Source organism: Delphinapterus leucas, chromosome X (genome assembly GCF_059928025.1).
Source record: "Delphinapterus leucas isolate spDelLeu-1000000601 "Yukka" chromosome X, BTC_Dleu_Yukka2, whole genome shotgun sequence".
NCBI lineage: Eukaryota > Metazoa > Chordata > Mammalia > Artiodactyla > Monodontidae > Delphinapterus > Delphinapterus leucas.
Genome location: NC_143150.1, coordinates 38,636,660 through 38,655,245, shown reverse-complemented (window position 1 = coordinate 38,655,245; position 18,586 = coordinate 38,636,660). Strand labels below are relative to the sequence as shown.

The following is an 18,586-nucleotide window of genomic DNA, read 5'->3' as shown; positions in this document are numbered from 1 at the left end:
TGCACACATGCTTCTTGGTGGCTGCAGCAGCAGCCTTAGCATTTCATACCCGTCTCTGGTGTCCGCGCTGATAGCCGCGTCTCGCGCCCGTCCCTGTAGCTCGTTTAGGCGGTGCTGTGAATCCCCTCTCCTCGCACACCCCGAAACAATGGTCTCTTCCCTCTTAGGCAGGTCCAGACTTTTTCCCTGACTCCCTCCCGGCCAGTTCTGGCTCACTAGCCCCCTTCAGGCTGTCTTCACGTGGCCAACCCCAGTCCTCTCCCTGGGATCTGACCTCCGAAGCCCGAGCCTCAGCTCCCAGCCCCCACCTGCCCTGGTGGGTGAGCAGACAAGCCTCCCCGGCTGGTGAGCGGTGGTCGGCACCGATCCTCTTTGCAGGAATCTCTCCACTTTGCCCTCTGCACCCCTGTTGCTGTGCTCTCCTCCGTGGCTCTGAAGCTTCCCCCTGCCATCCCCCATCTTCACCAGTGAAGGGGCTTCCTAGTGTGTGGAAACTTTTCCGCCTTCACAGCTTCCTCCCCAAGGGACAGGTCTCGTCCCTATTTTTTCTCTGTTTTTCCTTTTTTCTTTTGCCCTACCCAGGTACGTGGGGAGTTTCTTCTGCCAGCGTTCAGTAGGTGTTCTGTAGGAGCTGTTCCACATGTAGATGTATTTCTGATGTATTTGTAGGGAGGAAGGTGATCTCCACGTCTTTCTCTTCTGCCATCTTGAAGGTCTTCCTCTAATTGCTGCTTTTCCTCATTTTCTCGTGGAGTGTCTAACTTTTTTTCCCTTGTTGCTTAGTCTGGTTTCCCTTGCTCATGGGGGGCCGCATGCAGAGTTCTTGCACCTGGCCCTTCAGACCAGAGTTCCTCCTGGGAAATAACTGTGCCAACACCTCAGCTCTGGGGTGGTGTGCAGAAACCTGTATATTCCTTTTTAATATTGATAGTTACTGGCAAATTTTGCTAATTAAATAGCTCTACTGCTTGATACTCCCTTGATCAGTGTAAGAAATTTTCTATTTTCTCCTCATTTTGCAAGTATTAGGTATTATCAGTCTTTCTAATTTTGCCAGTCTAATGGGTAAAAAGTAGCATATCATTGTTTAAATTTGAATTTTCCTGATTCCAGGTGAGATTTCTTCTATGTATATCTGCTCAGCAAATTTTCTATTCATACTCTTTGCCTCATTTTTTAGGAGGGGATTTGCTTATGTATTTCCTATTGATTTGTAAAAGTACTTTATAAACACCAAAGATGCATCCATTGTCTATTATATATGTTGCAAATAGTTTCTCCCAGTCAGTTGCTTGTCTTACTACAGTGTTTACTGTATATTTCATCAAGTAGAAGTTTAACATTTTAACATAAACGAATGTTATACTCATTCATTCATTCAAAAAATACCTATTGAGTATGTATGATGTGCCAGGAACTATTTTAGGTGCTGGAGATAGAGTATGAGTGAAACAAATTCACTGCCTGCATGGAGTTTACATCTAGTCAGTGAACAAAATAAACAAAATAAATAAGTTTGTTAGAAGGTATTGCAAAATTAGAGTGAGGCTTGGGGATAAGAATTGCTGAGAAATGTTACATTTTTTAAAATAGGGTAGTAAGGAAAAGCTTCTCTGATAACAGTTGTTTAAGTGGCTTCATGCAATGAGGGGGTTAGTCATTCAAAGACCCTGGCATTTCGAGAAATGTAAATGAGGCTAGTGTGAATTAAGCCAAGTATTGAGGTGAAAGTCAGTAGGAGATGAGATCAGGTTGGTAATGGACGGTAGATTATCTAGGGCTTTTTAGATCATAGTAAGGCTTATACTCCTAAGTGAAATAAGGGACAAGTGGAAGGAATAACATGATTGTACTTTAATTTAAAAAAAATCACAGCTCTCATTTTGGATATAAATCACAGAGGAGTAAGGATGAAAAGAGTGAGACCAATTATGACACTTTTTATTATTATTATTATTATTTTTATTTATAATACAAACTAGAGATGTTGATAGCTTGGATCAGGGTGGTGGCAGTGGAAGTGATAAGAAACTGTCAGAATCTTAAGATATTTTCCAAGTCAAGTCAGCAAGATTTGTGTATGGAATATGAGAGAAAGAGAGATGTCAAGAATGACTCTAAAGTTTTTATCTGAGCAACTGCAAGAATGGAGTTGCTACATACTTAGATAGGAAAGATTTGGGGAGAAACAGATTTGGCAGGGAAGATCAGGAGCATAGTTTTCTGAATGTTATGAAGACTTCTATATCTAAGATTATAAAAAGAATCCTATATATTTTATTCCAGTATTTGCATGATTTTGTTCTTTATGTTTACATCTTTAACCCATCTGACTTTTTCTGTATGTTTTGCAAGGTGAGGAACTATATATTTTTTTCCAAATAAATTATCCAAATAACCCAAACCTATTTGTTATGAGCTCCATTCTTTACTCATTGATTTGAAATTACATTTTAAAATTTTTCTAAATTTGTTTATACATATTTTTTTCTAGACTGAGTGAACTTTAACATCCATATAGTGCAACCAAAATTACCATAATAATTCATCTCTGAAACTATAATGGATGGCAGCAGAAAACCATGTTTCAACTAGCCAGTGTCCACAGTATATTCAACTCTTCAAGCAAGAGGCTAACTCTTAGTTTTTCTATGCATCCTACAAGTATATTTCAATAAGGAAATCTACACTAAATTTGGACATTTGCAGAGCTGACAAAACCAGGAAATCATGTATTTGAAGTATCCTAGTCTTTCTTTCAGGTGGTATTATTTTATCTTAAAATGATGACATATTTAAAAAATAAGATTTTACCTCTCAGTTCTAATAGGCACAGGCAGTCCTTGCTTTGTACAGTTCTGATATGCACAAATTTGTTACCACAGTTTAGTTAAATAGCATCAGTCCACAACAATATGGTTCAAATTTAATTTACCATGATATGTTAGCTCTTCAATCCCTAAACCACTATGTAAATATCTACTGTGCATCATGATCAGTGAGCAGTCATTTCACTTCTTTCAAATTCTGTCAGTGATTCATCACTGTGAATCTATTGTTCCCATAATGCATTGACAGCAAAGCATGTAGATGTGTTGCCTCTGTCTCTCATTGATAAACCAAACTGAAATTTAACAAAAATGGATAATCAAAAGAGAAAATTGACCAACAATGATGAAAGTGCAGTAAAAAAAAAGGAAAGGTGATAATACTGGAAATGAAATTTAAATCTAATGTAGATGGAGTTAGAGATGAAATAGCTAGCCAAAGGAATGTTGACACTGCCACCATTTGAGAGACTTTAGATGTGCAGCCAAGAAAGCTAGTGAAGTTGAAATGATCAACATATGAACTTGACTCTCTATACATGTATAACTGACAGGAAGAGGGATTTTAGTGTTTTGAGAAAAATTTTTACAGGTCAAAGAATGATCATATTTTTCCCATTGATTTTTAAAATCTCTTTACATGGTTTCATCTTGCATTTTCGTTTTTATAGTCCAATACTGTTATGCAAAATGAAGAGTGCCTGCCTATATTGTAAAGGAAGAGTAGAATAAAAGTTTCAGAAGACATGATAGTATGATTGGGGGGTGTCAAGCATAAGAAAAAATTCTATAATTAGTGAGCTGTTAAGAAGTAAGGATAGTGGTAAAAGGTCAGATGGTAGTTTGTTTTACAGATGACACAATTTATGAGAGAGTGTCCTTGTTAGTCAAAAAGCATAATTAATATAGTACACTGAAAACCCTGGACAGGGAATCAATAGGCAGAACTTTGAGTCCTGAGTCTGTCTACATGACCTTGTAAGTCACTTAATTCTTTTGTATTTTCACTACTTTGTCAGTAAAATAGAAAGAATTATACCTATTGCACAGAGTTATTGTGAGGCTTCAGTTAGATTTAAAAATACACTTTGTAAATTATAAAGCACTCTATACATAATGTTTGTCTGTGAGATGAGACAGCTGGACTGGGTAGTACCTAAGATTTCTTCAACTCTTAAACTTAATGACTGTATTCTTTAAATGTGGCATAATATTTCTAACCTCCATTAATCCTTCTTAAAATCTAATCATACTACAGACTCAGAACAATCCCTATCATAATCCCAGATAGCTTTTTTGCTGAAATTGACAAGCAGAAAGTCTTAGAAGAAAACATGATATATCTTCAGGACCTTGGGTTAGGGTAATTATTTCTTAGATATGACACCAAAAGCACAAGCAAACAAAGAAAAAATAAATGAATTGAACCACATTAAAATTTTGCGCTACAAATGATAGCGTCAGGAAAGTGAAAGGACTACCCACAGAAAGGGAGAAAATATTTGCAAATTATATATCAGATAAGAGGTTTATATCCAGAATATATTTTAAAAACTCTTATAATTCAATAAGAAAGCAAATAGACCAATTTTTAAATGGGCAAAGTCAATTGGGCCTAACAGACCTATACAGAACATTCCAACCCACAACAGCAGAGTATCTATTTTTTCAAGTGCACAAGAAACATTCTTCAGAATAGAGCATATGTTAGGCCACAAAATAAGTCTTGATAAATTTTAAAAGATTGGAACCATACAAACTATCTTTTCCAGTTACAATAAAATGTAAACAGCAAAAGGAAAGCTGGAAAATTCACAAATATGTAGAAATTAAAGAACATACTCTTAACAACCAGTGGGACAAAGATGAGGACACAAGGGATATTAGAAGATATCTTGAGACAAGTGGAAAAGAAAACACAACATACCAAAACTTATAGGATCCAGCAAAAGCAATGCTAAGAGGGAAATTTATAGTGTAAATGCTTGCATTAAAGAAGAAAGATCCTAAGTCAACAATTTACCTTCATACCTTCAGGAACTAGAAAAAGAAGAACAAACTCAACCCAAAGCTGGCAGAAGGAAGGGAATAATAAAGATTAAAACAGCAATAAATACAGTAGAGATTAAAAATAATAGAGAAAATCAGTAAAACCAAGAGTTGGTTCTTTTGAAAAGATGAACAAAATTGAAAAACCTTTAGCTAGGTTGGCTAAGAGAAAAAGAGAGAAGACTCAAATTTCTAAAATTAGAAATGAAAGAGGGTGCATCACCACCAATTTTACAGAAATAAAAAGGATTATGAGGGTACTATGAACAAGTGTACAACAACAAATTGGATAACTTTGAAATGGACAAATTCCTAAAACACAAAATTTACCAAGACTGAATCGTAAAGAATAGATTTTCTGAATAGACTTATAGCAACTAAGGTAGTATCTTCCTTGGGTGGTAAAGGATACCATAGGGTTCATTATTTTATAAACTTACTTCATATTATTTTTCTCTAAGTTCATCGCCTTTTCTCTAAGTTCATCACCTTACACATACTCATTGAATCCCATGTACCGTGTTTTGGCCTGCTCAGGCAGCTTTGAGCCTTTATTTATCAATTTGTCCCTGTTAGCCTAAAATTTCACTACCTGGGAGAGGAAAGTAGCATGCAAACTTGAAGATCTTATTTTATACTCCCTTTCCTATATCATTTAGTAAAATGTTAAATAAGAGTATCTCTGCATCCACTCTTTAAATCCCTATTGTTAATATTTTCTAACTAAAGAAGAACCTATATATGGCTTGGTTCATGGTGTCTTTAATCTCCAAATATAAATTGAACTGTAAAAAAATTTAATAATTATGTGAGAACCACAACTTCCAACTGATTGGACTACTATTGCAATACTCTTACTGCCATAAAACAGGGTATGGTTTTTACCCTTTCTCACCAAATATTTTCAACTCATTGTCCTGTGTTATTTTTTTTTTTCTACTGGCAGTGCTTCTTCAATTTTACAGTGGAACACAATAGCAGTGTTAGCTTTTTCACCAACTTTGATGTCTTCTATTCTGTATATTGAGGTCAGCCTGATATTTTATTCCAGGTCTTAGGTTTTAGCATGGAATGGAAGCGAGATTCTGTTATTAAGAGATAGTAGAGAATGACTATGATCCAAATACTCTTAGATAACCAATTCGGATTTTAACAGCAAAATAGGTATCAACTTGACTCCTATTTCTACGTGGAGTGCCTGTTATACAGCACAGTGACCTTGAAAGCAGTTCTAGTTTCAGGCTTGTTAAAAAGCATTTTAGTCTTACAGTGTTACTGTATTTGTTATGTAGTTTCACAATGTTAAATTTGACTCATTAGGGATGATATATTCCATTTTCAGTTATATCAAATCTCCCAAAAAATAAAAGTCTAGAACCAGACAGCTTCATTGGTGAGTTCTATCAAACATTTAAAGAAGAATTAACACCAATCCTTCTCAAATTCTCCCAAAACACTAGAAGAGAAAGGAATACTTCAAAATTCATTTTATGAGGTGAGCATTACCCTGATACCAAAACCAGACGAGGATGCCACAAGAAGAGAAAATTACAGCCAATATCACTGATAAACACAGATGAAAAAATCTTCAATAAAATATTAGCAAACCAAACTCAAATACATTAAAAGGATCATACACCATGATCAAGAGGAATTTTCCAGAGGTGCAAGGATGGCTTAACATCTGCAAGTCAAACAATATTATACACCACATTAGCAAAATGAAGGGTAAAAATCATATGATCATCACAATAGATGCAGAAACGCATTTGACAAAATTCAATACCCACATATGATAAAACTCTCAACAAAGTGGGCATAGAGGGAACATACCTCAACATAATAAAGGCGATACATGATAATCCCACAGCTAGCATCATACTCAATGGTGAAAAACTGAAAGCTTTTCTTTTAAGATTAAGAACAAGCAAGGATGCCCACCCTTGTCACTTTTATTCAACATAGCATTAGAAGTCCTAGCCAAAGCAATTAGGCAAGGAAAAGAAAGAAAAAACAATCAAATCGGAAGGGAGGAAGTAAAACTTATTTGCAAATGACATGATATTATATATTTTTAAAACCCTAAAGACCACACCAAAAAACTGTTAGGACTAATAAACAAATTCAGTCAATTTGCAGGATACCAAATCAATATTAAAAAATGTGTTGTGTTTCTATACACTAATAACGAACTAGCAGAAAGAAAAATTAAGAAAACCATTCCATTCACAATTGCATCAAAAAGAAGAAAATATCTAGGAATTAATTTAACCAAGGGACTTGCACACTGAAAGCTGTAAGACGTTGATGAAAGAAATTGTAGAAGACACAGATAAAAGGAAGGATATTACATGCTCATGGATTGGAAGAATTAATATTGTTAAAATGTCCATTCTACCAAAGCAATCTGTAGATTCAGTGCAATCCCTATAAAATTCCAGTGTCATTTTTTCAGAAAATAGAACAAACAATCCTAAAATTTGTATGGAACCATAAAAGACCTCAAATAGCTGAAGCAATAGAAAAAAGGACAAAGCTGGAGGCATCACACTCCTTGATTTGAAACTATATTTCAAAGCTATAGTAATCAAAAAAGTATGAAGACTATATTTTCAGGGATCATTTGTATAGTTTTTTACTAGAGAAGTTTTTATGAACGTGTAGAGCACCCGAAACCATGAGAAGGAGGTGCAGCGTTCTCTCCTGAGTGTGAAGTCAGCTCTTGCTGTTACTTCTGCAACTGCCACTAGCCACTGATGATTGTTCTTCTCTTCCTTTGGGAGAGTAAGAGGGAGAGAATGCTGTCAGAGTTAAAAAACAAAAACAAAAACAAAAAAAAAACCAAGATGGTATTCACACAAAAACAGACACATAGATCAATGGAGCAAAATAGAGATCCCAGAAATAAACTTAAGCATGTATGGTCAGTTAACTTATAACACAGAAGCCAAAACTATACAGTGGGGAAGGGACAGTCTCTTTAATAAATGGTGTTGGGAAAATTGGACAGCCACATGCAAAAAAATTGAAACTGGACCACTATCTTAACACCATACACAAAAATCAACTCAAAGTGGATCAAAAATTTGAACATAAGACCTGAGACCATAAAACTCCTAAAAGAAAACACAAGTGGTAAACTCCTTGACATCGGTCTTGGCAATGAGTTTTTGAATTGGACTCCAAAGCAAAGGCAACAAAAACAAAAAAATAAACTAGTGGGACTACATCAAACTAAAATACTTCTGCACAGGAAAGGAAACCAACAAAATGAAAAGGCAGCCTACTAAATGGGAGAAAATATTTGCAAATCATATATCTGATTAGGGGTTAATATCTAAAATATATAAAGAACTCATTCGACTCAATAGCAAAAAAATCAATCTGATTAAAAAATGAGCAGAGGGGCTTCCCTGGTGGCGCAGTGGTTGAGAGTCCGCCTGCCGATGCAGGGGACGTGGGTTCGTGCCCCGTTCCGGGAAGATCCCACATGCCACGCATGGCCACTGAGCCTGTGCGTCTGGAGCCTATGCTCCACAACGGGAGAGGCCACAACAGTGAGAGGCCTGCGTACCGCACACACACACACAAAAAAATGAGCAGAGAATCTGAATAGACATTTTTCCAAAAAAGACATACCTATGGCCAATAGGTACATGAAAAGGTTCTCAATATCACTAATCATCAGGAAAATGCAAATCAAAATAATGAGATATCACCTCACACCTTTTTGAATGGCTATTATAAAAAGAAAACAAAAAAATAACAAGTGTTGGCAAAGATGTGGACAAAAGGAATTCTTGCACACTGTTTCTGGGACTGTAAACAGTATCCAGGTTCCTCAAAAAATTAAAAATAGAACTACCATATGATCCAGCAGTTCCCCTTCTGGGTATTTATCCAAAGAAAATGAAAACACTAACTGGAAAAGATATATGCACCCCCATGTTTCTTGCAGCATTATTTACAATGGCTAAGCAACCTAAATGTCCACTGATGGATGAATGGATAAAGAAGTGGTGTATAAAAAAAGAATGAAACCTTGCCATTTGTCATAACATAGATGGACCTTGAGGGTATTACACTAAGTGAAATAAGTCAAACAGAGAACAACAGATACCATATGATGTCATTTTTATGTGGAATCTAAAAACAAATAAAATCAAAACAATAAAACAAACAAAAACCAAGCTCACGGATACAGAGAATATATTGGTAGTTGCCAGAGGCAGGGGAGGGTGGGGGTGGGTGAAATAGGTGAAGGGGGTTAAAAAGTACAAACTTCTAACAATAAATTAAATAAGTCATGGGGATGTAATATACTGCATGGTGACTATAGTTAATAAATTGTATTGTCTATTGAAAATTGCTTAAAACTTTTCCTCACAAGAACAAAAATTTTATAACTGTATGGTGATGGATACTAACTAGACTTACTATGGTGATCGTTTCACAGTATATGCACATATTGAATCATTATGTTGTACACCTGAAACTAATATAATATGTCAATTATATCTAAATTAAAAAAAGAATTATATCAAAGCTTGACATTAGAATAAATATAGATACTTGTGCTTTACGTGTATGGATAAGTGTGGTTTAAGTCTTGCCTAGCTTTTGCTGAGAGTATTAGTAGACTAGAATTTTCCCTTCTCAGAGTGATTTATAGGATTCTTGGCCAGGTTGTTGATTTTCTGAGTACTCTTTTTCATTATCTTCTTGCTTATCTTTTTAGAAGCTCATTATTTTTTCTGCAAGTGTAGGAATAATAAAAGTTTAGATGAAACTTAAACTAGCAAATTGTAGTACTTTTCAGAAGTCCTAGTGAAAATTTACTTTCTTTTTTACAGTTCACTTGGTTTGAAGGAGTAGGGCCATACGGTGGTAAGAAGAACTGAATCAGGGAACAAGAACTGGTCAAAATTACAATTTGCGGTTATTTGTAGAATTTAACATACTTCATTATAAATAATCAGAAGTTTATCTACTGCATTTCATGTTTACCATTAGCAGAATAATGGAATTTTCTTCTTGTTTTTTTTTAATTTTGATATATGTCATTGGTTCATCAATAACAAGAAGAATTATGATAGTTTATTCAAAGCTTTTCTGTGTAAGTACCTAAGCTGGAACCAGTTCAATCCAAAATTCAATTGTATACCTATTATGTGTGTAAAAATATGCTAGGTATTTGATTTATAATGGTTCAGACAGAAATACATATATTCCAAGCCCAAGATTGTTAATTGTTTTTTAAGAAAGGGAAGTAAGGAGAAAAGTCATTAGTTTAAAAAGCTTTTACCATAGTGCGGAAACACTTGAGTCACAAATATATGATCTTACTCACCTAGACAAGCATAAGCACTAAATGAAAAAGAAAGTATTCAGCAGGTGATGTTGAACACTTTGTTGGACAGGTCATGGTCCTCATGAGCAGAGCAGTGAACACTGTGGTAGATTTAGTGTTATGACATATATTCTCATTGTTGTTGGGAAAAACTTGTTTTAATCGTGAAAGTGGGTATGAATTCTTCTAAGCCTTTATTAGAAGAAAACAATGCAAATGTTCGTTGAGCAAAAGTGGTTATATATGAATTATCTCTGACCCCAAAGAAGTTTTCAGTGTAATTGAAGAGTCAAGACATGCATATGTGAACGCATTATAAACATAATGGAATAAGAACCTACCCTAAATTTTTAGGGTAGACTTTCTGTCCTGGAAGTCTTCATGGAGGAAATGGGATTTGAGATGTCCACTGAAGAACTGATAGACTTCTTCATGTTAAGATGAAATTTCCCTTTTACAGTAGAACCTACTGTAATTATTGTTTGACATGCTTATTGTAAGCCATGAATTTCATTGTAGTATACTAGGGATGATGATCAGAGGTTCCGAAATCAAACTGCCTGGATCCAAACTCAGATTCTACCACTTATTAGCTGCATTACCATCAAATGGGGATAATAATAGTATCTTTCTTACAGAGTTAGGATTAATGAGAATAATGCATCTACATATCATGGGAATAGCATGAGCTCTGGAGTCTGACAGATCTTGGTTCAAATCCCAGTTCTGCTACTTACCAGAGACCTTAGGCACTTGAGTTCTCCAAGATTCAGTTTTCTCATTTATAAATGGAGATGATAAAGCCTAACCCAAAGGGCTGTTGTGATGATTAAATGAAGCAATTTATGTAAAGCACTTAGCAGAGTGCCTGACATACAGTAAAAGCTCTATGAATAATTTTATGTTGTTATAAAATCTAAGTCATGTAGAGACTTCAGTTTTATCTTTCTATTCATGTTTTTAGGGTGAACCTGGTCTGCCGGGATACCCAGGGAACCCTGGTATCAAAGGTGCTATGGGAGACACTGGTTTGCCTGGATTACCGGGGACCCCTGGAGCAAAAGGACAACCAGGCCTTCCTGGATTCCCTGGTAATATTACTTTTCTTAAATGCTTCCTTCTCTCCTTTCTTATCTACTCTAACCCATGTCACAAAGCAACTTCTTAATTGACAGACTTCTGTTCTATTTCTCAATTAGCAATGGACCAGCAAAGCAATCTCGAACTAGCTCTTTAACATTTTTGCCCAAATTTCTTTCTGTATAAAATGAAAATGGGCATTACCAACTCATCAGGACAACATCCTGTGGGCAGAGAGCACTTTTGAGTCTTTGACTGCTAGCCACAAGTCAACTAAGAGGCCTTACTAGTTTGCTAGGTGATAATGTACACTGCTAAGCCCTAGCCTGCTGCTGATTCCCTTAGAATGTTGTACTCAGGCACAGGTGGGTAGCTGTTGGTAGAACAAACATGCAGTTCATTCAAATGATAAGGACTGAGTCATGCAAGCAAAGGGACTTAAGCACTGTAGTCAAGTAGGTGGTCTGAACTCAATTGTTATAGTACCTGCTCTGTTTACGCTTGTATTTTTGTTTGTTTGTTTTTTGGATTGCACGGTGGCATGGATGCATTGGGCCTTTGGTTATCTTTTCCTTCACCTTTTTATTAAAGTATAGCATACAGTAAAATGTACAAGACAATAAATGAGTTTTTACATACATATATATATATATATATATATATATATATATATATATATATCTCCATGTACCCACCACACACATCAAGGTATAAAACAGTTCCCTTACCCCATGAAGTTTACCTATGCCCCTTCACAGTGATACCCCCCTTCCCCAGGTAACCACTACTATGATTTCTATCACCACCAGTTAATTTTACCTGTTTTTGAAATTCACATAAATGGAATGATACAGTATATATCTTTGTGTCTAGCTTCTTTCACTCATCACTATGAATGTAAGATTCATTTATCTTGTTGCCAGTCAGCAGTTTTTGTGCTTTTTTAAATCATTGCTCCATAATATTCCATTGAAGAAATAAACCATAATCAATTACCCATTCTCTTCTTGATGGACTTTTGGGTTGTTTCCAGTTTGGGACTATTACGGAAAAAGATGCTATTAACATTCTTTGATACGTCTTTTGCGGGACACGTGTACTCATTTCTCTCACACAAAAACTTAGTGGTAGAATTACTGAATCAGAGGGTAGGTGTACATTTAACTTTAGTAGATGGTGCCAGTTTTCCAAAGTGATTTTATACATTACAGTCCCACCTGCAATGTATGAATGTCCATGGGTGGCTCCTGGTGGCTTGCCATAATCATATAGTAGTTAGTACTTTGTGTTGTGAAATGTCCAGTTGCCTGTATCCTCACCTCACTTGATATTGTCAGTCTTTTTAATTTTAGCAATTCTTGTGGTTATATAGAGGTATTTCAATGAAGTTTTAATTTACCTTTTCCTAATGAATGACAATGTTAAACACCTTTTCATATACTTATTGGCCATTTGGCATCTTTATGAAGTGCCTGCTCCAGGTTTTTTTGCTCTTATTTAATGAGTTGTTTGCCTTTTTTCTTATTATTCAGAGCAGTTCTTTATATATTCTGGATATGTATTACAAATAGATTCTTTCTGTCTCAAATTTGCCTTTCACTGTCTTAATGCTGTCATGCGATGTTAATAAAGTCCTTTCTTACTCTTCTTTCATGGTTAGTGCTTTTGTGTCCTATTAAAGAAATATTTGCCTACTCAGGTTTATGGAAATATTCTAATTTTTTCTGTAACTTTCAATGTTTAAGGTTTAAGGTTTTATATTTAGGTTTATGGTCTGTCTCGAAGAATAGTTTTATGGTGTGATTGGGGTCAAGGTTCATTTGTTTTCATACAGATGTCCAATCGCTCCACACTCTTTTTTTATTTTAAAGAAACTGAGTTCTTCTTTTCTTCTGTTCATCGAAAGACACCATTAAGAAAATGAATAGGGAAGCTATAGACTAGGAGAAGATACTTGCAAAACATGTATCTCATAAATGACTGATATCTGGGATATATAAAGAACTTCTACAACTTAATAATAACAAGACATGCAATCCATTTTTCTAAATGCCGAAGACTTGGAACGTACATTTCACAAAAGAAGATTCACGGATGTTCAATAAACAGGTGCAAAAGTGATCAATATCGTTAGCTATCAAAGAAATGCGAATTAAAACCACAATGAGTTAGCACTACATTTCTACTAGAATGGCTATTATTAAAACAACTGGTATCACGATATGTTGTACAAGGATCTGGAGACTGGAATTCCCAAATATTGTTGTTTGTTTGTTTATAAATCACAGCATATACCTATTCTGTGAATCAGCAGTTTCACTCCTATCCAAGTGTTTACCCAAGATAAATTAAGACTTATGTCTACAAAAATACCAGCACAGAGTTATTCATAGCAGCATTACTCATAATAGCTAAGTAGACCAGGTTTCCATAAATAGAATAGATATTCATGATAGCTAAAACCTGACAACAACCCAAATGTCCAACAAGAAATGAATGGATTCTTAAAAATTTGGTATATCCATACAATGGAATCCTACCAATTAATTCTACCAGTATAATATGTGATAATTGTTTTTATTATGAATATAAAGTAATGTCAACCTCTGGATAAATCAATTTAAAACTTAAAATTGTTCTTAAATCATCAAGCAAACACCAGCATCTTTTTGGGTTTTCTTTCTATTCTTCACTGTTTCTATGCTAACACTCTAAATTGTAAATTTGAATTGTAGCTCTCAAAGCAGTGTGGTTTTTCTTTTATCATTAAATTGAGCTCTTTACTCTAGGAACCCCAGGCCTTCCTGGACCAAAAGGTATTAATGGTCCTCCTGGGAACCCTGGCCTTCCAGGAGAACCTGGTCCTGTAGGTAAGAATGAAAAATAAGGGTTTGCTGTTCTGTTAAACTAAGGCTTTATTCATTTTTGGAAAGTCAAATCATTTCTGGGAGCTGTGAACATTTTCAAGACAAAGAAACATGGTGATCATTCACTTAATACTACCTGTTAGTATTCTTAATAAAAGTTGCTTAAAATTATTATTATGGGACCTTATTTTGGGGGCTCACTTTTTCCGAGGAGAGTTATTTCAAGTATCCTATAATAGTAGGTAGACACTCTGATTATTTTAGAATGGCAAGGTGTAGTTTTCTTTGTTTACTGAATTCTAAAGCAAATCACTTCCTTTGGCCCCATACAAGGCCTATAATTCACCCCACTTCCATCCCCCCACACATGCACATCTTGCTTTCTTATATATTCTAAAGGTAGATTAAAATGAGAAAGTGAAATGTTTTGAATACTGAATGAATGATAAAGCAGTTCCTTATTCTCAAATTATCCTGTATTTCTTTTCCACAAGATTTAATGATTTAAAAGGAGTGTCCCAGAGACACTTTGTGTCTTTTGGGTAGAACTATTTGAAGCCAAAATGGAAAGAATTGGGGATATGTAAGGAAAAGGGAATTAGGAAGATAGGTGTAACCTGCTGTACTCTGTTCTTTAGGTGGTGGAGGTCGTCCTGGGCCACCAGGGCCTCCAGGTGAAAAAGGCAAACCAGGTCAAGATGGTATTCCTGGACCAGCTGGACAGAAGGGTGAACCAGGTGCTATATTTTTTTATTGTCTTTAATTTTCTAATTTCTTCCTTGTCTGCTTTAACTTTTGCCCTTTTTTACCCATAGTGAAATTGTATCTTCTTTCTTACCCTCTAAGCTACCACATACTTTTCCCTTCCTAATTACCTTCTTCCACTCCGTCCTGCGAATATTACCTCACATTTATCGATAAAGTTGCCTCCCTCTTATGAAAAACTCCATATCCTTTCTTGTTCAATTTTTCATGTCAAGAAGCTACCTGGACAACTTCTTGTCATCAAGAAGTCAACTACTCTGGATGACTTCCTTTCACTATGCAATCTCTGTTCCATTTATATATACACACATATATTCATATGACATGAGTTTTTAAAGATAACACTCATCACAAATAAAATATAAGTTTATATGGTTTTCTCATGTTAGAATTGTAGTTCCATGTTGGAAATGTCTTCATGTTTCATATAGTATACATTGCAGCACTTACGAAAAACCTAAATGATCCAAAAATAGTTTGTCCTTGTTTCAGTTATTATTATCTATTTGAGAATTTTTGGTTTATGCTCTAACAGGTCAACCAGGCTTTGGAATCCCAGGACCCCCTGGACTTCCAGGACTTTCTGGTAAACTTTAATGAAGCATGCTAAATCAGTCCATAAAATATAATATTCTCCAGTACACTTACTTATTCATCTCCACATACAACCCCAGACAACTCAAAGCTAGAGTTACATCTTAAAGCATTTCTTAATTAGCAACTTAGTATAAAGAGTTGTACTATAAAAAATGCACCATTAAGAACATTTACATATAGATATCTCTTCATTAACCTCATAAATAGTGTTAGGGGTGGGATAGGGAGGGTGGGAGGGAGACGCAAAAGGGAGGGGATATGGGGATATATGTATACATATAGCTGATTCATTTTGTTATACAGCAGAAACTAACACAACATTGTAAGGCAATTATACTCCAATAAAGATGTTAAAATTTTTAAAAAAAGAAAGCAAAATTGTACGAAGAGGTAGATTTCACTAAGTTTTTAAAAACCCTTTTAGCCAGAAGAAAAACACTTTTTTCTCCCCATGGAAACCAAAACCAAGGTAATATAAGAAAACTGTAGAAATATGTACCAATAATAAAAATGTCTATTGAAAACTCCATCTTAATTTACATCTTGCATTTTGGATGGGTAGGTGTGCACACACATCTACCTTCCCTCATTTGTTCTTACTATTATTGTAAGCACCAAGTAGTCAATTAAATGACTGAATGTGTGTACAGATATGTATGTTTATGTTCTGAAATGACCATTGGCTATTCTATGGAGGCTTTTTTCAAACCACACATAGATCTCTTAGAAATTCCTGTATTTTTTTCATGAATCCAACATAAAAATTATTAGTCTAATGTGCGACTGTTTTATTGCTCTCAAGCATGTCGGTGGTGTAGAAAAGGTGTTGAAAAGAGTTCATCTAGATTGTGTTTCTAAATCTTGGATAGAATGGTCTTCGGGGACACACAGCAACCGTTGAAGATCCATATCTTCCAATGGTCTCAAAAATTAGTCTCAAAACATTTGTGTTAGGAATTTCCTCCAGCTATCTCTAACCTATTGTTGCAGATATTTTATACTTTTCTATTTTTTCTCCTTTTTTCTCATAACTACTGGTCATGTGATCATTGCTCTATGTCCTAATGCAAAGGATATCTTTTAGGATGCAAGTTATTATTGTTTCTATATTTCTGTACATAGAAATAACAGTATGGGTTTTCTGGATGGGCTGGGGATTTGGTAGGAGGTAGAAATGACCTTAGTAAATTCCATTACTTGTTCTAGTAAGTGGGAGCAGCTTTAGTCTTACAGACAAGCCTGATATTCAGTATCATTTAATGTGTTCTCTAACATGACTTCACTTTCATAGGTCAAAAGGGTGATGGAGGATTACCTGGCATTCCAGGAAACCCTGGCCTTCCAGGTCCAAAGGGTGAACCAGGCTTTCATGGTTTCCCTGGTCTGCAGGGTCCCCCAGGCCCTCCTGGTTCTCCAGGTCCAGCTCTGGAAGGCCCTAAAGGCAACCCTGGGCCCCAAGGTCCTCCAGGGAGACCAGGTATGTACATGAGTGGTAGGGGAATGGTCTATTTATTAGTCCATTTATTTCATTTTGCTGGTAGGTTATTCAGTCTTTAGGACTTTCGAATCTATAATCCAAAGAACTTCTTAAAAAGAAAGAGCTTATTTTATTCATAGCTCCATCCATTTCCATGGCATCTAATAATTCTTTTCAGTAATGCGTTTCATCATTTAAAGTTGAACTAAAACATACCAACTTGGAGGAAAAAAGGAAATAGTGGATTTATTAGTCTTTTTATTAAACGTAAAGCTATACTGATAACCTGGCAGCAAAATGTCATCTGCATTTTTAATGTGAGCTTCTCAGCATGTCATCACAGAAATCATTTTAGTGATCACCCAATAGATGCTTGTGGTCCATACCAAAAGTGTTGCTATGGTTCTGTCATATGATCAGCAAATGTCACCAAGCACAATAAAGAAATTTTGTCTTCTCTAGGAGCTAGGCAATCAAATTTATCTTCAACATCACAGCATGATTAAATTGAATAGTGATCTCTTCATACCAGCTTCATGTCTATACCTCATTTGTTTTGTGTTAACTGCTCTAGTAGTCTCAGTTTTGCATCCAATGTTCACTTTTCATTTTGTGTTTGTGCTGTGTCATTTCATTTTAGTAAGTTTGGAAACGCTCATTTTCATCCTGAATTAATGTCGCTGAGCTCAATCACTGGAGATAGATTATTAATACATTCTTGAGACTTGATATTCAATTTTTATATTTCTAATTATTGAAAACTGGGCCCTCATTGATTTTTTTAAAATAAGAGAAATGTAAGATTAAAAAAACAAAGCAATTGCCTTTTTATCCTTTGAAGGTCTCTGACCCATTTTTAAAATGTATTTAAAAGTGAAAATTTCCATAAACTCTGAAGAGATTGCAGTCAGTTTTAATACAGTGTGCTCTAAAAACATGAATTAAATGGGATCACATACTTTGTTCAGAAGATCATTTTCAAAACTAGATTTTATCTGATCTGATTTGACTGTTTATAGAGAGTGTTGTTTAAAGTTTTACTTTGGCTTACTACTGAAGAAAAGCAGTGAAAAGCTCCTCAGCCATGTTAATTCTCTTGCATGTAATGTAAAGAATTGACACAAATATCTTGCTTGGTTATGCATGCAATAATTCAAATAAACCAAACTATTATCCTTTTTTATATTTTAATCAGCACTGTGGCTGCTTATTCTTACTAGTAATAGAGCTCAATGCTGAACATTACTCTGAAATATGTCAACATAAAGACATTAGTCACAAAGGTTCTTTAAAAATTACTGTTTCGGGCTTCCCTGGTGGCGCAGTGGTTGAGAGTCCGCCTGCCGATGCAGGGGACACGGGTTCGTGCCCCGGTCCGGGAAGATCCCACATGCCGCGGAGCGGCTGGGCCCATGAGCCATGGCCGCTGAGCCTGCGCGTCCGGAGCCTGTGCCCCGCAACGGGAGAGGCCACAACAGTGAGAGGCCCGCGTACTGCAAAAATAATAATAATAATAATAACTGTTTCTAAAAGAAATAATAACAAAAGTAGTCAGAAGAAGAACACACATCTG

General features: G+C 35.6%; 1 protein-coding gene and 1 non-coding gene across 2 annotated transcripts in view; both read left to right on the top strand.

Annotated features, from left to right (window-relative positions):
• COL4A5 (collagen type IV alpha 5 chain) overlaps positions 1–18,586 on the top strand; it is a 226,061-nt gene that overhangs the window by 182,849 nt on the left and 24,626 nt on the right. The window contains exons 37-41 of the mRNA XM_022556743.2: positions 11,192–11,318; positions 14,097–14,177; positions 14,813–14,911; positions 15,475–15,525; positions 16,828–17,013. Of these exons, the coding sequence (XP_022412451.1) occupies positions 11,192–11,318; positions 14,097–14,177; positions 14,813–14,911; positions 15,475–15,525; positions 16,828–17,013 (544 nt within the window). The remainder of the gene's footprint in view (positions 1–11,191; positions 11,319–14,096; positions 14,178–14,812; positions 14,912–15,474; positions 15,526–16,827; positions 17,014–18,586) is intronic.
• Positions 7,478–7,688, top strand: LOC115801575 (small nucleolar RNA U3). Its single transcript, XR_004021883.2, has one exon. It is a non-coding gene; the product is annotated as a small nucleolar RNA U3 (small nucleolar RNA).